This window comes from Procambarus clarkii, chromosome 72, assembly GCF_040958095.1.
Source record: "Procambarus clarkii isolate CNS0578487 chromosome 72, FALCON_Pclarkii_2.0, whole genome shotgun sequence".
NCBI lineage: Eukaryota > Metazoa > Arthropoda > Malacostraca > Decapoda > Cambaridae > Procambarus > Procambarus clarkii.
Genome location: NC_091221.1, coordinates 10,854,517 through 10,878,185, shown reverse-complemented (window position 1 = coordinate 10,878,185; position 23,669 = coordinate 10,854,517). Strand labels below are relative to the sequence as shown.

Genomic DNA, 23,669 nt, shown 5'->3' with positions numbered 1-23,669 from the left:
AGGAGCTGCCTCGTATGGGCCAATAGGCCTTCTGCAATTCTCATTATTACTACTATCCCCTACACCTTACTTTCCTCCTCAGCTCTCTCTTGCCTATTTATTGCCTGTCTCTACCTCCTCTTCAGGGAGACATCTCCCGTCACGCAGGGTGCAGTCGCACCTCCACAGATCTCCAGTATCATCTATTGATACTGGTGATGGCTCAAAAGGGCCACCACTTACGAGCTATTCATGCCTGTGCCACCTTTTGGGTGGCTTCATCTTCATCTTAACACATTCACAAGGGAGACATCTCCCGTCATGCAGGGTGCATTCGCACCTCCACAGATCTCCAGTATCAGCTCTTGATACTGGTAATGGCTTAAAAGGGCCACCACTTACGGGCTATTCATGCCCGTGCCACCTTTTGGGTGGCTTAATCTTCATCAATCATCAATCAATCTCCTCATCACAATCGACTTGAGAATGGTCCAGGACGGACAGAAACGTCGTCGTCCCTTAAACTTCTAGTGTGTGGTCTGGTCAACATACTTCAGCCACGTTATTGTGACTCGTCGCCTGCATAAAATGATCATGCTTGGGAGATAAGATGTAGTGACCAAATATGGCGGCAAGGCGAAGCAGATTGCGCCATAGATAACATGTAACCTCTTAACTTGACCAGTGTTGGAGCCCAGTCGCTGACAAGCGATCAACAAATCACTATCACCAGCTTTGTATCTAACGCTACTAAGGGTGAGTATATGTTATTTTACATGCATTTGTGCACGTTTTTGTACAGTATAATGCAACAGGGTGAAGGAGATTTGATACCTTTCCTTGATGAGAAGGAAGGGTATCAGATTGCTGGCGTGATCAGACTCAGTAACACTCTTGTGTCTGGCTAGTAATTGGTTTGGTAACCGCGCGAACGGCCTATAGCCTTTCGCTTAAAGGGGGTCTGATCACTTTACTGAGCTTCCTATGGCATACTGTGCAGAAGCCTATTCCAGACTAAACAATAGCTATAAACCATAGGCTTTCCTTCAACTTTATATCTGTTGTAAGGAACCTACCTGTGAGATTTATATAGAATTTATATTTACGTTAATTTATATATTTCGATAGCAAATTGTATGAGGTTTAAGTATTTCTGCAAATTCTCACAAATCGATCTCCTTACACATCATGGGGGGGGGGTTATATTATTATATATATGCAGCCAATCAAACTACAGTATTAAACTACATTTATATTAGTAATTGGAATTGAGAGGCCTTATCTTATATGGCTGATTTTGTCCTAGACACCCAGTAGGAGCACGGATAAATAAGCCAGTCGATCCACTTTGTGGGTGTGGCTGGCTCCCAACTCATGTACTGGTTATTAGGTTACTATTAATTACTCTTCAATTGTCCACTTATATAATAGCAGTAATCCTATATATATATATATATATATATATATATATATATATATATATATATATATATATATATATATATATATATATATATATATATATATATGACAGCTATATCTGAATAAATATTGCCAATTTAAATAGAGATAAGAATAATACTCACTCTGCAGGGTTGGTCGCTGACTTATGTCCTAACTGGAATTAGCCTATCTACCTAACATTACTGGCCAGGAATGACTAGATAAGATTTCGGAAAGACACTTCACTTGCCTAGATGATGGAAGAAGCACTAATTTACTCGCCATAACACCTCGCCCAAGGGAGAATTATTGGAGCTGAACTCGCTCCAGCGACCTGTTGCCTTAACAATGGCAGACTACTGGCCCTCCTCCTCCACTGACGCCCGGCCTGGCTCTCTTTGTCCAGATGTCAATAAGTGGTACAAAGGTCACATTTACTCTATTTTGGTACTGATAATTAAGTTAACGTCATAAAAACATTTCACTTGAATTAACAGTCCAAAGACTGCGGTATTAAGAATAATTCCCAGCAGAATAGCTGGTTAAATGAATAGCGACATGGCGATGATATCCCGGTTTCTACGGGAGGAAAATTCCACTGCACCACGTCTTCTCTGGGTGAATAAACACTATTTCTAGGGTTAATTTGTTACTTACACAACAGCAGCAATATTATCTCCCAATTGTATTGAATATTTGTAAATGGTGTCGGGTTTTCCGACATCTGTTTTGCTAAAGGCCGTTTATTTGCGAAGTGTTTTGAACTGTTGAGTGACTGTTTTGGTCGTAATCCTGTTGCTGAAACAGGTTCCATAACTGAGAATTTTGGATGCAACGGGCGTTTAAATTGTCCTGGTCTTGCAAATGAAGCCCTTCCTACTAGTCACGTGTTGTGTCTCTTGACACAACACGTCAAGAGACACAACGTTATTGCAGCGTTATTGATGAGGATGGTATCCCACCACAGGCAACACTACTTTAGGGTACGCCACCATGGGCAACACTGCTTTAGGGTACGCCACCATGGGCAACACTACTTTAGGGTACGCCACCATGGGCAACACTACTTTAGGGTACGCCACCATGGGCAACACTTTAGGGTACGCCACCATGGGCAACACTACTTTAGGGTACGCCACCATGGGCAACACTACTTTAGGGTACGCCACCATGGGCAACACTACTTTAGGGTACGCCACCATGGGCAACACTACTTTAGGGTACGCCACCATGGGCAACACTTCTTTAGGGTACGCCACCATGGGCAACACTTCTTTAGGGTACGCCACCATGGGCAACACTACTTTAGGGTACGCCACCATGGGCAACACTACTTTAGGGTACGCCACCATGGGCAACACTTCTTTAGGGTACGCCACCATGGGCAACACTACTTTAGGGTACGCCACCATGGGCAACACTACTTTAGGGTACGCCACCATGGGCAACACTACTTTAGGGTACGCCACCATGGGCAACACTACTTTAGGGTACGCCACCATGGGCAACACTTCTTTAGGGTACGCCACCATGGGCAACACTTCTTTAGGGTACGCCACCATGGGCAACACTACTTTAGGGTACGCCACCATGGGCAACACTACCGTGGAGTGTTCGTGGCAAGTAATGGTTTCTGATGAATTTCTGGAAAGCTTGGCAACTTAAATATTTGTTAAGATGATACAGAAAACCTTTCATCAGCCTTAAGGGGCTACAGCTCACACGCCAGACCTTTATGTTATTCTTCTCTGTAAATTGCTCCACCTACGTCTTCACCCATATGAACAGCTCTTCCAATATTTTAATAATTGTAATATTTATTATATTTATTTGCATGGAACGTTTATGTATTATAATTTGTGTCTATTATCCATTACCATAATGAAAAGTCTACATTACCTCAGGTTGAGAAGTCATGCATCTACAGGACACGTTGGGGCAGACCCTCACCTCTTTAAGACCAAAAAAACTGTATTACGAAGTGTCTATTTACTGTTTTACGAACTAATATTACGTCACCGGAGGCACGGCTCCTACTGGAGCTGAATGTATAGTTAATAATCTAAGGACCTTCACCAATTTAAACTCTCACAGCCCGAACGCCAACATGTGTGACGACGAGGTCGCAGTCCTGGTTGTGGACAATGGCTCCGGGGTGTGTAAGGCAGGGTTTGCTGGAGACGAGGCACCCAGAACTGTGTTCCCCTCTATCGTCGGGAGACTTCGTCACTAGGTGAGCAACATTAGTTCATGATTATTGGACATATTTTTGGTTGCTATAATATACATTACCGATATGATCAACGATACAGTATAATAGGGTTACTGATCTTAATACTAATAAGTCGCATGACTAGAAGTTTATGCACCCCAGAGTGTGATGGTTGGCCCGGATCAGAAGTACTGGTACGTCGGTGATGAGGCACAGAGCAAACGTGGTATCCTGACGCTCAAATATCCCATTGAGCACGGCGTCGTTACCAACTGGGACGACATGGAGAAGATCTGGCATCACACATTCTACAACGAGTTGTGCGTATCCCCAGAGGAGCACCCAGTTTTATTGACAGAAGCTCCCCTCAACCCTAAGGCCAACCGCCTTAAGGTCGCTTAACCGCGACCGCCTTAACCGCCTTAACCGCTAAGGTCATGTTTGAAACCTTCAACACTCCCGCCATGTATGTGTCAATGTCGGCTGTCCTCTCCCTTTATGCCTCCGGTCGTACTACTGGTATTGTATTGGACTCTGGAGATGGAGTATCATGCACTGTTCCTATCTACGAGGGATACGCTCTGCCTCACGCTATTTTGCGTCTGGATTTGGCTGGTCGAGACCTGACAGACTACCTCATGACCATCCTTACCGAGCGTGGCTACACCTTCACAACCACCGCAGAGAGAGAAATTGTTCCTGACATCAAAGAAAAGCTTTGCTATGTCGCCCTCGATTTCGAGGAAGAGATGGCTACCTCAACTCAGTCTTCATCTCTCGAGAAGTCTTACGAACTTCCCGACGGTCAGGTCATTACCATCGCCAACGAGAGGTTCCGCAGCCCTGAGGCTATGTTCCAGCCTTCCTTCCTTGGCATGGAAACTGCTGGCATCCATGAGACCACCTATAATTCTATCATGAACTCTGATGTCGATATACATAAGGACCTGTACGCAAACATTGTATTATCTAGTGGTACTACCATGTTTCCTGGTATTACTGACAGAATGCAGAAAGAAATTACTGCCCTGGCACCATCCACCGTGAAGATTAAGATAATTGCGCCACCAGAGCGTAAGTATTTAGTATGGATCGGTGGTTCCATCCTAGCTTCCGTCTCCCCCTTCCAGCAGATGTTGATCAGCAAGCAAGAATATGACGAATTTGGACCATCCATTGTACACAGGAAGTGTTTCTAAGCCCACTGAATAAAAACCAGAACAGAGTATCAATGAAAATACACATATATATTTGCTTTGCATGTAACGTTGCCGGGATTGAATAAAAACCTTTATATACTAACATGAATATTATTTATTCTGTGACGATTAAAACTGCTTAAGTATAAGACAACCACGAGCTGACTTTAAAGTGACATGTGTAGCAGTACGTACTAACTACATTTAAAATTGATTATACATAATACCTGAGTAAATATATGCAGGGTAATGAAGCGGATCTTATCAATAAATGTGTAATAGGGTGCGAACCCTGAGACTCAAGTCACAGGAGTTATGTTCCATTCAGTCAACTCTTCAACAATTGCAATAAACGAATGCTGCTTCCTGTAACTTCAACATTAGTCTTGCATCTCAGCCCGCCAGCTATAGTAGCGAAATTTGCTAGAATGTACAAAAGTTTTGTGCTGTTGCAGCCAAAACAATGTGATGTCTCATTTTATTGTGTGATGTCCCACGCCAGTGTGATGTCTGAGAGGACATACTCTCCAACACTATATCTATGATTGCCCTGTTATCAGTGACGTCAAACCAAATGGTTTGAGGTACTTTGAGCTCTGTAATTACTTCATACACTCAGGAATATTGGAAGATATTCCTGTGCTGTACCCAGATTTTGCTAGTGGATCATAGATCAGCCTTAAGTATTTTGTTCCCTCCTGATTCCATGTATGACTGGCCATCCTGTGAGGTGAGGATGTTGGATGAGCTTGTAGCTGGTTTTTGATCTACACTGTGTGGTCCTTTATACAGAATAGGGAAGCAGCACATTGCTGTGTATACGTAAGCTTGTTAAAAAAAATACATTGTTTGAGAGGAGTCTTGTAGAAATTGGAAAAAGAGTAATTATAATGTTACATGATTCAGTGTTTACCTCTTGTGAAAATCTTGAAGTTATTGTTTAATCAGAGTTGATTTGTTTTTTGTATTCAATCTGGTATTTTCTCCCCTGATTCCATGTATGACTAATTATCCTGTGAGATCGGAGTGCAGTATTAGATGAACGTATAGCTAGTTTTTTTTATCTACACTGTGTAATCTTTCATATAGAATAGAGTAGCAGCACATTGGTGTGTATACCTAAGCTTCTTAATAAAACAAATCAGTAGTAAAGGTTTAAATTATAGTTTTATTATTATCAGTATTATCCTGATTAAATCATGTTAACCATGGATCATTAAGATCTCTTGTTGATATGTAATAGTCATATTTCTTTTGTATCATTTATAAAATTGTTCTTTTATGTCTCAGTTTTTCACTTCTTTGGATATACAGTACAAATAATAGTTTAAACAATCCATAAATATTTGTTGCATTATATTTTTTTATTTAAATAACTGGATCAATATTTTGATAGCTGACAGGATTAGTTTTACTCACAGGTGAATTTTCAACTGACAGGATTTGTTTTACTCACAGGTACATTATCTGTTAAAAAAATTATTTATTGTTACACACAATGCTGCTACATAGCCTTCCTGGCTTGGTGCCTTCTTTTGATAATTACTTACTTATTATTACACACAGCCAAATTGTGTAACAGGAAGATGTCTTGGACACAAATTTGTTCCATGCTAAATGTAGAGGAATCAGCTGAGTATTCCTCCAAATAAGCTGCTTCAGCTTATAAGGTAAATACAGTACAATAAAATAAGCATTCCTCAAATAAGTAGCTGCCTCACCTCACTGCCTTACTGCTACATAGCCTTCCCGGCTTGGTGCCTTCTTTTGATAATTACTTATTGTTACACACAGCCAAATTGTGTAACAGGAAGATTTCTTGCACCCATACTTTCCCCCTTTTTTTAACAGGTCATAATAGTCCATATAGTCATAATTATAGGTTTAAGTATTCAATGAGAAAAGTTTTTGAAGTTTTTACCCTAACCTAACATCATTTGTGCAGCATATTTTTCTTTTATGTTTCACCCAGATTTAATTTCAAAATAACACTAAACAAAATAAATTAAAAATGGGTATGTATAGCTAAGGTACACCTCCTAGCTATACTTATTGCTAGGTGAACAGGGGCATTTGGTGATAGTCAGTGCTCCCACCAGCCCCAGATCATCACTTCTCTCATATTTCATGTTCACCAGTGTTTATTTACTTAATAACTACTGGTATAATACCTTGCTATTATAAAACTAATTTTAATATCATAAAAGACATATTTACTACAAGTTTCAAGCAGAGAAGGCATATATAAATAATACGAAGGACTCCGTCTTGATTCTTGATGAAACTCGCCAGCAAATATGTTTGTTTATAAGAAAATCGATCCTCCGTGTTGTGTAGTAGAGAAAAATTTAGTTATATCCAATTTACGTAAAGCTACGAGTGGTTCAGAGCGTCCTTAAATCGAGGCGGTGTACTTATAAAGATTTTTATACGTAAATGGCTACCTGAATACCGACGTAGCTGCTAAGAAGAAAAACATTCGTAAGTACGTACGGAACTGCTTCGTGAATCTGGCCCGAGGTCTTCCGACGATAGAGTGGAACACAGTTTTGGGTTCATCGTCTCCCGCAAACCCTGCCTTACTCAGCCCGGAGCCATTGTCCACAACCAGGGCTGGGATCTCCTCAAATTCAAATTTATATTCAGGTAAAAGTACATACATTGATGAAGAGTTACAAACATAATGTTGGATTTATAGATAGAGCTAGTACGTACAAAACCTAAAGCCACTAATACACATAGCGTTTCAGGCAAGGTGTGGGAGGTTTACTCTTAAACTGGTTGAGAGAGGTACAGCTTTTGACATGATTGGGGAGGTTATTCCACATTCTGGGTCCCTTGATTTGTAGAGCATTTCTAGTTTGGTTAAGTCGCACTCTTGGAATATCAAATTGGTATTTGTTTGTGGTGTGGTGCCCATGGGTTCTGACACACATGTTGGTGTTCGGGCTGTGAGAGTTTAAACTGGTGAACCTCAAGGACCATAATGGAGAGGCCATGGTACATATAATTAGATTATTAACTATACATTCAGCTCCTGCAGGACCCGTGCCTCCGGTGACGTAATATTAGTTCGTAAAACAGAAAACAGACACTTCGTAAAAATGTTTTTTGTTCACATAAAGAGGTGAGGGTCTGCCCCAACGTGTTCTGTGGTTGCATTGTTTCTCAAACTGAGATAATTGGATTTTCCTGTTGTAATGGATGACACAAAGTACATGAACTTGTAGCGAACTTGTAACCAGGCTGTGACTCATACGTCAGGCTGCGAGCAGCCGCGTCTAACAGCCTGGTTGATCAGTCCAGCAACCAGGAGGCCTGGTCAACGACAGGGCCGCGGGGACGCTGAGCCCCGGAAGCACCTCAAGGTAACCTCAAGGTAAGGAGTTAATCTTATACTCGCTCCATTATCTCATTATCTTAATATGATAACTAATTAGCACTAATTACAGAAGCTACAGCCCTTTCCCCAATAACAGGTAATACTCGTCTCACCTTGTTGGAGGAAGCTGAGGTGTAATCACCATATAAGCAACGATTTGATGAATAGAAAACAGTACAATCTCCAGTCAAGAATGTAGTACTCGGCGTGGGCAGTTCTAATCGACCCAAGACGCTACAGCTTCGACACAGAGAAGACAGCAGACTACGACCGCATCCAGCTACAACGTTCTCGCTCCCCGAGTTCAGACACTCGCAATTCCCAATCGAGCCGCCACGCTCTCCCACATAGAGCTCCACGACTCCGGCCTCACTCAGCTCTCTGCTCTGCTCCAGGCTTCGTCTCAACGTCTACGACACTGCTGTATCCAGGACTACTAAATAAATACTCACTAAACACTGTGTATCTAATCAACCCAACAAACGTAATATAATCGTACGTTACAAACTGTTTTCATACAAACTCAATTCAAACTATAACAAACTTTCATACAAACTATAACAAACTCTGTCTTCAGACACACACGCCCCTTTATTTAAGTCCCTTAACATGCTAAACATACACTCACTCCACACATTCTCATGTGCTATCTACATGTACAAAACCTTGTTCCTAAATGCTAATCTTGATCTGAAACTTTTCCTTAATAGGTGTTATAGAACCCATGAGCACCGCACCAGAAATAAATATATCTTTGATATCCGTCTTAAGTAATCTCACTAACCCAATGCACCTGTTTGTGAATAAACTAAATAAACTATTATTATTATTATTATTCAAATATTACGATATATTACAATTATTAAAATATTAAATAATAAGGCTTTTCGTATAGATTCTGGACCAAGGCACAGCTGGTAAATTGGGTAGTTAAGTCAAATAACAGTGATTGATTGATACTTAAAATAACCATGCTACACAGATAAGATGTAGTTACCAAATATGGCGGTAAGGCGAGACAGATTGCGCCATAGATAAATAAGTAAGAACTAGCCAGCGTTGAGTTGGCGCCCAGTCGCTGACAAGCGATCACCAAATTACTATCACCAGCTTCGTATCTAACGCTACTAACGGTGAGTATATGTTATTTTACATGCATTTGTGTACGTTCTTGTAGATTATAATGTTACAGAGTGACAGAGCCCCGCGCACGGGGTGTGGGGGGCTCAGACACGCCAGATCCCCCACCACCGGGAACAGGATCGAGGCCCCCAGGCGCACATCTTTCGTCAAGACCACGACGAGGTTGCGATCACCAGGGGCAACCGCCCACGGAGGGAAGCCACCAGCAGGAGGCAGCACAGAGCCACCCATAGCATCGTCAACCACATGTCATACTCGTCAGCCCATGCCTGTGGAGGCGACGCATCCCTATCCATACGAGAACGCTTAGGGACAGGCCGTTGATCGTCGGAGCTGTCACTCCCCTGCAGGGAGCGCCCAAAAAGAGCCATCGGCAGGCTGCCCCATATCCGGGGGAGCACGACCCCTCAGAATTTCAACCTCGACGACACGGGGGACGAGACCACCACCTACAGAGGAAACCGGAACTGGAGAAATAACAGGTGCAGCTGGCAGGAGGGAAGAGACCAGCACAGGTGAGGAAGCCCACGGGGATGCCGAATCTGGCAGAGGAGAAGAGGCGTGTATAGGCAAGGAATCCATCGGAAGTGACGAGGAAGACGGCAGAGGGAGGGGGGGGGACCGCACACACCACCACCCCGTCACATACACCACTATCCGTACATACCAGCCCACCAGCCGAGGAACCCGGGACCACCACCGGGACAGCAGACGGGAAGGAAACCTCCCCACCCACTCCATCACAAGGCAACAGGTCCTGCTCCACCAACGGGGGGAAATCCTCTTCTCTAAATAAGTTAACAGGAGCAGCCGCCACCCCAGTACAAGCGGCCGCCTGGTGCCCTTCAAGGTCACAACGAAAACATGTTTGTGGCGGCCCGGCATAGAAGGGCCGCATAGTGTAGCCCAGCAAGGTAACCGTGGAGGGAACAGGTGACTTGAGCCGCAAGGCTCAAGTCACCTGTTCGGGTCCAGGTACCACACGAGACACCTCGCCACAGTCTGGAAGAGATAGAGTTCAAACGTAGCGATACCACGGCACCAACCTGGCCAAAGAATCTCCAAAACAGGGCCTCCGAGAATTCAAAAGGCACACCATGCAGCGCCACATACGTCACAGAGCAGCAGCGGTTAGATACAGTGACAGTCCCACCGTCCCCATGGAGTATAAACGAACGTCCCTCGTACCGGTTCACGAAGTCCCGATACACCGCTGCAGAGTGAAACTTCACAAGTGCTCGATGGGTAGTCAACAGTTGGAGGTCATACTCATCGGCCACCTAACACGCAGCATATCCAACAGAACTACATCAAAAGCAAAGTAAGACACGTCCAGAAAACTCCAGACCCACGATCTCAGAGCGGCGAACAGGGGAAAGGTGGGGTCCCCATGGCGCCAACACAGCAAACAACGCCTGCCACACTCAGCGCCAAGCAACGACTGGGGAGCTCAAGCCACGACGAACCACCCTCTCCAGTGGCGGGCGAGTCTAGTCAAAAGCATCAGATTGTTGATGTTATCAGACTCGGTAACACTCTTGAGTCTGGCTAGTAATTGGTTTGGTAACTGCATGAACTGCCTATAGCCTTTCGCTTAAAGGAGATCTGATAACCTTACTGAGCTTCATATGGCATACCATGCAGAAGCCTATTCTTGACTAAACAATGGCTATAACCCATCCGTTTTCCGTCAACTTTATTTCTGTTTTGCTAAAGGCCATTTATTTGCGAGGTGTTTGAACTGTTGAGTAACTGTTTTGGTCGTAATCCTGTTGCTGAAACAGGTTCCATAACTGGGAATTTTGGAAGAAACGATCATTGAAATTGTCCTGCCAAGGTCTTGCAAATGAAGCCTTTTCTATTAGTCACATGTTGCGTCTTTTATTTGGAGCGTTGTTGATAAGGATGATACTCGACTATGGGGAGGAACACTACCTTAGGGTACGCCACCATGGGGAACACTACCTTAGGGTATCCCACTTCTGTGGCGTGTTCGTGGCAAGTAATGGTTACTGATGAATTTCTCAAAAGGTTGACAACCTAAATATTTGTTAAGATGATACAGAAAACCTTTCATCAGCCTTAAGGGGCTACAGCTCACACACCAGACTTTTATGTTATTCTTCTCCTGTAAATTGCTCCACCTACGTCTTCATCCATATGAACAGCTCTTCCAATATTTTAATAATTGTAATATTTATTATATTTATTTGCATGGAACGTTTATGTATTATAATTTGTGTCTATTATCCATTACCATAATGAAAAGTCTACATTACCTCAGGTTGAGAAGTCATGCATCTACAGGACAAGTTAGGGCAGACTCTCACCTCTTTATGTGACCAAAAAAATGTTTTACGAAGTGTCTATTTACTGTTTTACGAACTAATATTACGTTACCGGAGGCACGGCTCCTGCTGGAGCTGAATGTATAGTTAATAATCTAATTATATGTACCATGGCCTCACCATTATGGTCCTTGAGGTTCACCAGTTTAAACTCTCACAGCCCGAACACCAACATGTGTGACAAGGAGATCCCAGCCCTGGTTGTAGACAATGGCTCCGGGCTAAGTAAGGCAGGGTTTGCGGGAGACGATGCACCCAGAGCTGTGTTCCCTTCTATCGTCGGGAGACCTCGTCACCAGGTGAGAAACATCCTTTTATGATTATTGGACATATTGTTTGATTGCAATAATATACATCAACGATACGATCAATGATATAGTATAATATGTTACTGATCTCAATACTAATAAGTCGCATGACTAGAAGTTTATGCACTCCAGAGTGGGATGGTGGGCACGGGTCGGAAGGACTCGTACGTCGGTGATGAGGCATTACGCAAGTGGGATATCCTGAAGCTTAAATATCCCATTGAGCACGGCATTGTTACCAACTGGGACGACATGGAGAAGATCTGGCATCACACATTCTACAATGAACTGCGCGTAGCCCCAGATAAACGCCCAATTTTATTGACCGAGGTTCCCTTCAACCCAAAGGCCAACCGCGAGAAGATGTCCCAGATTATTTTTGAAACTTTTAACTCTCCAGCTATGTACGTTTCTCTCCAAGCTGTTCTCTCCCTGTTCGCCTCTGGTCGGAACAATGGTATTGTACTGGACTCTGGTGATGGCGTGTCACACACTGTCCCCATCTATGAAGGACACGCTCTGTCTCATGCTATTTTGCGTCAGTATCATTTGGCTGGTCGAGACCTGACAGACTACCTCATGACCATCCTTACCGAGCGTGGCTACACCTTCACAACCACCGCAGAGAGAGAAATTGTTCGTGACATCAAAGAGAAGCTTTGCTATGTCGCCCTCGACTTCGAGAAAGAGATGGCTACCTCAACTCAGTCTTCATCTCTCGAGAAGTCTTACGAACTTCCCGACGGTCAGGTCATTACCATCGGCAACGAGAGGTTCCGCTGCCCTGAGGCTATGTTCCAGCCTTCCTTCCTTGGCATGGAAACTGCTGGCATCCATGAGATCATGTATAATTCCATCATGAAGTGTGATGTCGACCTCCGTAGGAAGCTGTACTGCAACTCAGTGCTGTCTGGTGGCACTACCATGTTTCCAGGCACTGCTGAGAGATTGCAAAAGGAAATTACTGCCCTGGCACCATCCACCATGAAGATTAAGATAAGTGTGCCTCTAGAGCGTAAGCATTCAGTATGGGTCGGCGGTTCCATGCTAGCTTCCCACTCAACCTTCCAGCAGATGTGGATCAGCAAGCAAGAATATGATGAATCTGGACCATCCATTGTTCACAGGAAGTGTTCCTAAGCTGCTCTGACAAAAAAAAAAAAACAGAACAGAGTATCAATGAAAATACACATATATATTTGCTTTGCATGTAACTGTAAGGACGGGATTGAATAAAAACCTTTATATACTAACATTAATATTATTTATTCTGTGACGATTAAAACTGCTTAAGTATAAGACAACCACGAGCTGACTTTAAAGTGACATGTGTAGCAGTACGTACTAACTACATTTAAAATTGATTATACATAATACCTGAGTAAATATATGCAGGATAATGAAGCGGATCTTATCAATAAATGTGTAATAGGGTGCGAACCCTGAGACTCAAGTCACAGGAGTTATGTTCCATACAGTCAACTCCTCAACAATTGCAATAAACGAATGCTGCTGCCTGTAACTTCAACATTAGTCTTGCATCTCAGCCCGCCAGCACTGGTTAGGCAATGAACCAGTTTAGCTAGTTTGAATTGCTATTTAAGGACCCTATATATATCCTGTGAGTAGTGACAGACCCACATACCCATCCTACGGCCAGTGACAGACTCTCATACCCATCCTACGGGCAGTGACAGACCCACATACCCATCCTACGGGCAGTGACAGACCCATATACCCATCTAAGGCCAATGACAGACCCCCCATACCCATCCTAAGGCTATGACAGTCCCCCATACCCATCTAAGGCCAATGACAGACCCCCCATACCCATCCTGTGGGCAATGACAGACCCTCATACTCATCCTGTGGGCCATGACAGACCCTCATACCCATCCTGTGGGCCATGACAGACCCTCATACCCATCCTGTGGGCCATGACAGACCCTCATACCCATCTTGTGGGCCATGACAGACTCCATATCCATCCTGTGGGCCATGACAGACCCACATACCCATCCTGTGGCCAATGACAGACCCTCATACTCATCCTGTGGGCCATGACAGACCCTCATACCCATCCTGTGGGCCATGACATACCCTCATACCCAACCTGTGGGCCATGACAGACTCCATACCCATCCTGTGGGCCATGACAGACTCCATACCCATCCTGTGGGCCATGACAGACTCCATACCCATCCTGTGGGCCATGACAGACCCCCATATCCATCCTGTGGGCCATGACAGACTCCATGCGCATCAGGCCGCTGCTTTAACGAGCGGACCTGAGGACGGGTTGGTAAATAAAGGCTGGCCGCTGGGTTTACGAGCACACGGCTTTGTTTATGAGGGCGGGACACTTGCTTGAGAGAGACACTTGCTTCTACCTCCTCTGATCTTACAACCAGCTTCTGTATGTTGCTGTCTTTAAGCTAGGAGAAGCAAACATCAGAAATAATGAACTTATGTTTCACCTGAATTTACGTGTGTACCTCCCCAAAAAAATCTCCCCAGTGGCCTCGGGAGGACAGGAAGGCGGCGGGTTGTAATGGGCCCCCCTATTTGTTCTGATTTTATCCAGCAGTATTTTGAGCTGCAGCAATGTTTCGATATTTACGACTTTGGCGGGTAGGCGGTTCCATGGGTTTATAACCCTACGGGCGAATAAGCATCTCCTATTTTCCTAAAGCCGTTGGTACTTGTATGTGTCACATTAAACCTTTTAAAGAAGTGGCCTGGATCAATATCCTCCAAATTGTCGTGGATGGGTTACAGTATATTTAGTTCTGTGGCTCTCAACTGTTCTTGGTATGAAAGTCGACTTTGTCCCCGGATGATTTTTGTCGCCCGGTGATGGACCTTCTCCACAGCAAATATGTCCTGAAGCTGAGGAGTCCCTCCTTGGATACAGTAGTCCAAATATAAGCAAACATAACAGGTATGCTCAGGTGTACACGAGTAATGACTCCTGTTGGTAAGCTTAGAGCTTTATCTTTCCCCATTGCTCATCTCGAGCCAAACCCAAGCATTTTCCCCTGGAACACGAATCGCCAGTCTGTTTACAACTACAGTAGGTCCCCAATTGCTTCTGAGCGAACAGGGTGTGTTAAGGATTGAAGCCCAATCAGTCCCACTTAGCCAGGGCTTTAGGAATGATATAACGAATACAAGAGGGATAGTTTATTCATTATACTAGTAATCATCTTTTATTATAATACTATTTCTTCACCACCACATGACAGTGAAAAACATGGTAATGTGTTTGTATATTTGTGGTCTCAAGGAAGCAACTCCTGCTATCTCCGAAGAAATCAAATTCAGTTTATTAGAAAAATCTTTATTTATATTCTGTCCTTACAATTACATGTAAAACTAATGATATATATATATTATATATACTGTATGTACCTTATATTTTAATTGATACTTGGCTTCAGTTTTTCGTCAGTGGGCTTAGAAACACTTCCTGTGTACAATGGATGGTCCAGATTCATCATATTCTTGCTTGCTGATCCACATCTGCTGGAAGGTGGAAAGGGAAGCTAGGATGGAACCGCCGATCCATACTGAATACTTACGCTCTGGTGGCGCAATTATCTTAATCTTCATGGTGGATGGTGCCAGGGCAGTAATTTCCTTTTGCATCCTGTCAGCAATACCAGGAAACATGGTGGTGCCACCAGACAATACAGTGTTTGCGTACAGGTCCTTACGAATATCAACATCACACTTCATGATGGAATTATAGGTGGTCTCATGGATGCCAGCACTTTCCATGCCAAGGAAGGAAGGCTGGAACATAGCCTCAGGGCAGCGGAACCTCTCGTTGGCGATGGTAATAACCTGACCGTCGGGAAGTTCGTAAGACTTCTCGAGAGATGAAGACTGAGTTGAGGTAGCCATCTCTTCCTCGAAATCGAGGGCGACATAGCAAAGCTTCTCTTTGATGTCTCGAACAATTTCTCTCTCTGCGGTGGTTGTGAAGGTGTAGCCACGCTCGGTAAGGATGGTCATGAGGTAGTCAGTCAGGTCTCGACCAGCCAAATCCAGACGCAAAATAGCGTGAGGGAGAGCGTATCCTTCATAGATAGGAACAGTGTGAGACACGCCATCTCCAGAGTCCATAACAATACCAGTAGTACGACCGGAGGCATAAAGGGAGAGGACAGCCTGGATTGACACATACATAGCAGGAGTGTTGAAGGTTTCGAACATAATTTGAGTCATCTTCTCGCGGTTGGCCTTAGGGTTGAGGGGAGCCTCTGTCAATAAAACTGGGTGCTCCTCTGGGGCTACGCGCAACTCGTTGTAGAATGTGTGATGCCAGATCTTCTCCATGTCGTCCCAGTTGGTAACAATGCCGTGCTCAATGGGATATTTGAGCGTCAGGATACCACGTTTACTTTGTGCCTCATCACCGACGTACGAGTCCTTCTGACCCATGCCCACCATCACTCCCTGGAAGGAAGACATCGTAAACATTTTGATTTTGGAAAAGATGTTGTTAAACTTTGCAATATAACATCAGTAAGCTTCCATAATTAATAAATAAATACCGAAAACTCACCTGGTGGCGAGGTCTTCCAACGATGGAGGGGAAGACAGCTCTGGGGGCGTCGTCCCCAGCAAAACCTGCCTTGCACATGCCAGAGCCATTGTCCACAACCAGCGCGGCTACTTCGTCGTCACACATGGTGGTGTTCGTTCTGCAAGAATGTTACAGCTGTTAAACATGATGGACGTTACCGATCAATCCTGGTATATAAATTATATATTCTGAAAGTACATTGGTGATCCCCAATTTAAAGGTTCAGTACAATTTCTGGACAGATCTTTATTGGCTACTAGCTGGCTTTGTGCAACGTTCATATGTATTTTTTCATACTCAAAATGCTTATTATTAAAGGCCTCTCATTAAAGTTTGTATTATTAATAATAATTGTGTAGTAAAGCTGTAACTTTAAGCAATCAACATCGAAATGTTTACACAAAAGAATATCACTAAATCGTGGCATTAGTGAGCTGTGTGTTTCTCTTGGGCAAGAATTTCTTTAGGTGTGAATGAAAGTCAATTGAACTACTTCTGCAAACAAAAGGCATCTCACTATTCCAGCAAAGGCAACTTAACTACAGGTGAACTGTCTCGAGCGTCCATAAACTCATGGAAACCTCCCCGTCTCATTCTCTGTTTTTTGTCTGTCTGTCTATCTGTCCGAGATTGGCGTGCAGACGCTTACAGTTAGCCTATCCCAATGTTTCAAGATGAACCATGGAGTATCAAGATGAACCATGAGGGTAACAAGATGAACCATGGGGGTATCAAGATGAACCATGGGGTATTTTCTTCATGGTAGATGCAGTTTGCACGAAGTGTTCATCCTCGCGATGACTGCACAGTTGGGGATGTTGGGAGACGTGTCACAATGGCACGTCAGTAGTTTATACGACAATCCTTGAACATTGCTGTTGTCATTTTCGGGTAATACAGGAGCAACAGGTAAAAATAGACGTGTTTTGGAGTGAATATGCACTTGAGAGCGAGGGCTGCATGATAGGCTTACGGCGTCAGCTGACCGTTATTGCTTTTGTTGTTAGGAACGCCATGGAGGGTAGAAATAGCCTAAGCTACTTTATCATTTTTGTATATCTTATTGTCTCAATAAACATACTTGAACTTATTATGAACGCATTTTCTATATTTGAGTGTTCGGTGGGTTAGAGGTATATGAAATAGATCAAATGTGGCCTAATTTTTGAATTGACTGGAGATATTTAATGACTATATGATATTTTTTATGTGTCGTAGGAGATCTCTGGCTCTGCTAACAACTCTTAACCAAAACTGATATAACAAGAGTTCATGTCTTACCGTTAGTGAGAGGTGAAGGTGGTGAGTACTCGAGTGCTCGGCTGCCAGGGAGTGAATGCGCTCCAGTACCCGGCTGCATAGTTCTTATACCTTATCTCTGACGCAAGCCGTGCCGCTGATGTTACCATATTTGGTCGCGCCTTCTTATCTCTCCTAATGTGATTGGATATTGAAATCAGGAACCAATTTGGTAAATGGAACAGCATGTTTGGTGAGTCAGATTAGTAGACATATTTTTATGAATGCGTATGCATGTACGCACATACATACATACATACATACCTCCTACCATACATACGGGAGGTTGATTGACAATTGAGAGGCCGGACCAAAGAGCCAGAGTTCAACCCCCACAAGCACAACTAGGTAAGTATACACACACACACCAGCACGCCTACACCCACACTGCACTCTCTCCCCACTCACACACACACACACACACACACACACACACACACACACACACACACACACACACACACACACACACACACACACACACACACACTCACTCACTCACACCCACACTCCCATACCCCTTTCCCCCCAAAAAAATAATATAACCTAATACAATAAATACATTCTGAAGTAGATATGGCAAGAGACTGAAGGAACGGAACCACTGCATTAGACCACCACTACCATGGTGGAGACGGTGAGGAACACCTCCACCACTACCATGGTGGAGACGGTGAGGAACACCTCCACCACTACCATGGTGGAGACGGTGAAGAACACCTCCACCACTACCATGGTGGAGACGGTGAAGAACTCCTCCACCACTACCATGGTGGAGATGGTGAGGAACACCTCCACCACTACCATGGTGGAGACGGTGAAGAACTCCTCCGCCACTACCATGGTGGAGATGGTGAAGAACTCCTCCACCACTACCATGGTGGAGATGGTGAAGAACACCTCCACCACTACCATGGTGGAGACGGTGAAGAACTCCTCCACCACTACCATGGTGGAGATGGTGAAGAACACCTCCACCACTACCATGGTGGAGATGGTGAAGAACACCTCCACCACTACCATGGTGGAGACGGTGAAGAACTCCTCCACCACTACCATGGTGGAGATGGTGAGGAACACCTCCACCACTACCATGGTGGAGACGGTGAAGAACTCCTCCACCACTACCATGGTGGAGATGGTGAAGAACTCCTCCACCACTACCATGGTGGAGATGGTGAGGAACACCTCCACCACTACCATGGTGGAGACGGTGAGGAACTCCTCCACCACTACCATGGTGGAGATGGTGAAGAACTCCTCCACCACTACCATGGTGGAGATGGTGAAGAACACCTCCACCACTACCATGGTGGAGACGGTGAAGCACACCACCACTGTCCTCGATGATAGGAATTATACACCTATAACACTATTCAATATTCACCCACACGTGTATGAATACACTTTGGGTTCCTGTTCCCCCGACACAATGAATTATTATAATTAATTATTACTTTGCCTCCTGCTCAGGCGAACGGATATCTCGCTGCATATATAAAATAAAATAAAAATAAAATAAAATAAAATAAAATAAAATATATTATATATATTATAAGCTTTGTCGAAAGCTTAACTTACGTGCAATAAGTCAAGCTTTTACAGGAATTAACACTTAAAATACGTAAGTAAATGGACATAGACGTGAGGATTATGTCTCCACAGTTTCCTGACATCATATGGTGACATAGAGAGTAGGATGTGGAGTTTTTTTTCCCCAAAGGCTAAAAATGTATGGAATCCCTTACTCACGGAAGACATTATCCAGTTTAAAATTCATCAGGATATAAATTCAGGTAAATCCAAGCAAATAAGTGATAATAACAAGTATTTCAATGTTTGGAATGACACACATTACTAAGTCCCTAGAGCTTTTTTTATATTCGAGGTTCCTCCTTGACGGGTAAATGTTATCGTAGAGGTGGATTATTGTCCCACTTGCGTGTGTTATCTTGGCTTATCATGCCGCCTCGTCCCCTTGAGGCGGGGAACGAGGCTTCCCGAACCCACCTAGGCTTCAACCACTTCCTGTGGTGACGCCTCTTGCTTACTACAACCGGAAATTCATTTCAGACTTTTGACGGAAGTTCCTTCGGGGGGTAGAAATAGCCTAAGCTACTCTATCCCTTTGAGATGTATTTTTTTCTTGTCTCAATAAACATACTTGAACTTGAACTTGACGGAAGTTCCATTGTGTGATTTTTTTGTGGAGACATGAACAACTACAAAACAAATGAAATGATGTACGAAAGACAGATATGAGAGGGGGAAAAATAACGCTATGAGTGTATTTTTATTCTGGAACTAAATCTATTTAGGTTTCATCTCTGCGACAGGAACGGAAATTTATTTTCAAGAGGTGGCAAAGCCTCGCACGAAGTTCGACAACTTCTTTCTCAAAGATTTCAGAATGTACCATTTAAATTATATTGTTATTATTATTATTATTATTATTATTATTATTATTATTATTATTATTATTATTATTATATATGAATGTATAACTTAAATATATATATTATTTCTATTGGAAAAATGTGACGTATAGAATATTTCGAAGAAGCATCAATTCGTTATTCTCTGCTTACCCATTATGTGGGTGGTGGTGGTGGCAGTCACAGAGACGCCTGTTACCCATTATGTGGGTGGTGGTGGCAGTCACAGAGGCGCCCGTTACCCATTATGTGGGCGGTGGTGGCAGTCACAGAGACGCCCGTTACCCATTATGTGGGCGGTGGTGGCAGTCACAGAGATCCCCCCGTTACCCATTATGTGGGTGGTGGTGGCAGTCACAGAGATCCCCCCGTTACCCATTATGTGGGCGGTGGTGGCAGTCACAGAGATCCCCCCGTTACCCATTATGTGGGTGGTGGTGGCAGTCACAGAGATCCCCCCGTTACCCATTATGTGGGTGGTGGTGGCAGTCACAGAGATCCCCCCGTTACCCATTATGTGGGCGGTGGTGGCAGTCACAGAGATCCCCCCGTTACCCATTATGTGGGCGGTGGTGGCAGTCACAGAGGCGCCCTGTTACCCATTATGTGGGTGGTGGTGGCAGTCACAGAGATCCCCCCGTTACCCATTATGTGGGTGGTGGTGGCAGTCACAGAGATCCCCCCGTTACCCATTATGTGGGTGGTGGTGGCAGTCACAGAGATCCCCCCGTTACCCATTATGTGGGTGGTGGTGGCAGTCACAGAGATCCCCCCGTTACCCATTATGTGGGCGGTGGTGGCAGTCACAGAGATCCCCCCGTTACCCATTATGTGGGCGGTGGTGGCAGTCACAGAGATCCCCCCGTTACCTATTATGTGGGCGGTGGTGGCAGTCACAGAGACTCCCCGTTACCTATTATGTGGGCGGTGGTGGCAGTCACAGAGACGCCCCGTTACCCATAATGTGGGCGGTGGTGGCAGTCACAGAGACGCCCGTTACCCATTATGTGGGCGGTGGTGGCAGTCACAGAGACGCCCGTTACCCATTATGTGGGTGGTGGTGGCAGTCACAGAGATCCCCCCGTTACCCATTATGTGGGTGGTGGTGGCAGTCACAGAGACTCCCCGTTACCCATTATGTGGGTGGTGGTGGCAGTCACAGAGATCCCCCCGTTACCCATTATGTGGGCGGTGGTGGCAAGATCACAGAGGCATCCTATACCCAACGTGTAGGCGGGCAATGTTTTAATGAAAGGATATTTCTACACATAAAAGAGGAATACACTAGTTTACCCAAACAAGTTATACACCACTACACTGAGGAACACTCAATAAATATTACATTTACAAGCAATGCAACCTTGCATAGTATATCATGTCATATTTATTGAATGATGAGTGTATGCTGGTGTTATCTTATCATGAGCTTACTATAGGTCTTATCACCGGGGGTGAAGTGCCCCACCACCACCCAGGGCTCCTCTGATAAGGGCAGTTCGCCCCAGTTCACCTCAGACCCGCCATTAACATTACCAAATATGGTCATCGCTCAATTCATTACCATATAAGGCCAGGTTCCACGCCAGGGCAAGGCTTATCACCTCTCAAGATACTTAGATCTTTGTAATCAGTATAACACTATATCACCAGGCACTAACCCTTTCTCACGACCCATAATACCCGTCTCATAATACCCGTCCCATCGTACCCGTCCCATCGTATCCGTCCTACAGTACCCGTCCCATCGTACCCTTCCCATCGTACCCGTCCCATTGTACCCGTCCCATATTGCTGTGAACACCAGAATAGTCTGTTTATCAAATTTTAATGATAATTGTTATTGTTCCATTCCCATTTCTGGTATGAGATTTACGTACCATTTTCCATCCTATTGGAATATCACAGATCAGCTACATCCTACTGAAGACCACAGACACCTTGTGGGACTGAGCACAGAATGCTCTACTCTTATGAGGTACACTGCCACCCAAAAGGATAGGTATGGGGTCCACTTCAGCCTGTTGAATGGGTATTGGGTCTACTACCTGTTGGATGGGTATGGGGTCCACTGCTGCCCACAGGATGGGTACGAGGATCATTGCCACCTATTAGATGGGTATGGGGTCCACTACCGCCACGTGGATGGATTTATGGTCCACTGCCGCCCACATAATGGGTATGGGGGGGCCAGTACCGTTCACAGGGTGGGTATGGGGTCCACTACCATCAACAGGATGGGTAATGTGTCCATTACCACATGTAGGATAGGTATGGGGCCTACAACCGCCCATAGGATGAGTATGGGGTCCATTACCATTCACAGGATTGGTATGGGGTCCACTACCGCACAGATATGGGGGTTAGTGACCCCGATACCTGTCCTGTGGGCGGTAATGGACCCCATACCCATCCTTTGGGTGGTAATGGACCCCATACCCGTCCTGTGGGCGGTAATGGACTCCATACCCATCCTGTGGGCGGTAATGGACTCCATACCCATCCTGTGGGCGGTAATGGACTCCATACCCATCCTGTGGGCGGTAGTGGAATCTATACTCATCCTGTAGGCGGTACTGGACCCCATACCCATCATGTGCGCGGTAGTGGATCCTATACCCATTGATCTGTAGGATGGGTATAGGATCAATAAATTAAAATCACTTAATTTGTCATTAACGAGCAATATCAAAGGGCAATTGAAAACAAATATTTAACATCATCCCGTGTTGTGTCCGGAACTTTGGGTTTCTTTATGTTATTGCATTTATTCTATATTGCAGTTGTCGAGCGGCCATTAATAGTTCTTGACTGACGGACGATTACTACTTCACTGCCGATTATATTACAAATGTTGCTCTGTTGTACCTGTTGTTCTGTTGCAATTTTACAATAGAATGTTGTATTTGGTTTGCGAATTAGATTTTGAAATTATCAACTTCAAACATTCAGGCTAGGGATCATTATTGGTTCATTAGACGCGTTCGTATTTGGGGAAGTGAAGGAGTGGCTGTTGGTCATTGACAAGTGACACTTCAGACTCGCAAAATGTTAACCAATGGGGTTGAATTTTAGGGTGAATGTCAACCAATCAGCGGCCGGGTTTGGTTGCCTGCTGGTTATAAAAGGGAAGGTGAGACAAAAAGCACTTTTTTTCACGGGAGACATCTCCCGTCACGCAGGGTGCAGTCGCACCTCCACAGATCTCCAGTATCAGCTCTTGATACTGGTAATGGCTCAAAAGGGCCACCACTTACAGGCTATTCATGCCCGTGCTACCTCTTGGGTGGCTTAATCTTCATCAATCAATCAATCAAAACGCACTTCAGTGTG

At 44.4% G+C, this 23,669-nt stretch overlaps 2 protein-coding genes and 1 pseudogene across 4 annotated transcripts; 2 read left to right on the top strand and 1 right to left on the bottom strand.

Moving 5' to 3' along the window:
- The first annotated feature begins 621 nt into the window (after positions 1-621).
- On the top strand, positions 622-13,267 carry LOC123773705 (actin-1-like). 3 transcript variants are annotated; one of them, XM_069312494.1, is made up of 3 exons: positions 622-735; positions 11,867-12,005; positions 12,147-13,267. In XM_069312494.1, the coding sequence occupies exons 2-3, from the start codon at positions 11,880-11,882 to the stop codon at positions 13,152-13,154; spliced, it is 1,134 nt and encodes a 377-aa protein (XP_069168595.1). In that variant the 5' UTR covers positions 622-735; positions 11,867-11,879; the 3' UTR covers positions 13,155-13,267. The 3 variants fall into 3 exon arrangements, with proteins under 3 accessions (XP_069168595.1, XP_069168594.1, XP_069168596.1); XM_069312493.1 differs by lacking the exon at positions 622-735 and adding an exon at positions 9,194-9,348; XM_069312495.1 differs by lacking the exon at positions 622-735 and having other exon boundaries at positions 11,866-12,005; positions 12,130-13,267.
- LOC123773707 (actin-1-like) lies at positions 1,609-4,936 on the top strand (annotated as a pseudogene).
- A 1,915-nt stretch (positions 13,268-15,182) lies between the features above and the next one.
- LOC123773709 (actin-1-like) lies at positions 15,183-18,041 on the bottom strand. The gene is made up of 3 exons (XM_069312496.1): positions 17,887-18,041; positions 16,585-16,723; positions 15,183-16,475 (listed from the first exon to the last, which is right to left on the bottom strand). Exons 2-3 carry the CDS (start codon positions 16,708-16,710, stop codon positions 15,471-15,473), a joined length of 1,131 nt encoding a protein of 376 aa, XP_069168597.1. The 5' UTR covers positions 16,711-16,723; positions 17,887-18,041; the 3' UTR covers positions 15,183-15,470.
- Between the last annotated feature and the right edge of the window lie 5,628 nt (positions 18,042-23,669).

Coding starts and splice junctions, on each gene's coding strand:
- LOC123773705 (XM_069312494.1), top strand. CDS start 11,880: ATGTGTGACAAGGAGATCCCAGCCCTGGTTGTAGACAATGGCTCCGGG. Junction 12,006..12,146: donor TCGGGAGACCTCGTCACCAG/GTGAGAAACATC, acceptor TATGCACTCCAG/AGTGGGATGGTGGGCACGGG.
- LOC123773709 (XM_069312496.1), bottom strand. CDS start 16,710: ATGTGTGACGACGAAGTAGCCGCGCTGGTTGTGGACAATGGCTCTGGC. Junction 16,476..16,584: donor TTGGAAGACCTCGCCACCAG/GTGAGTTTTCGG, acceptor TCTTCCTTCCAG/GGAGTGATGGTGGGCATGGG.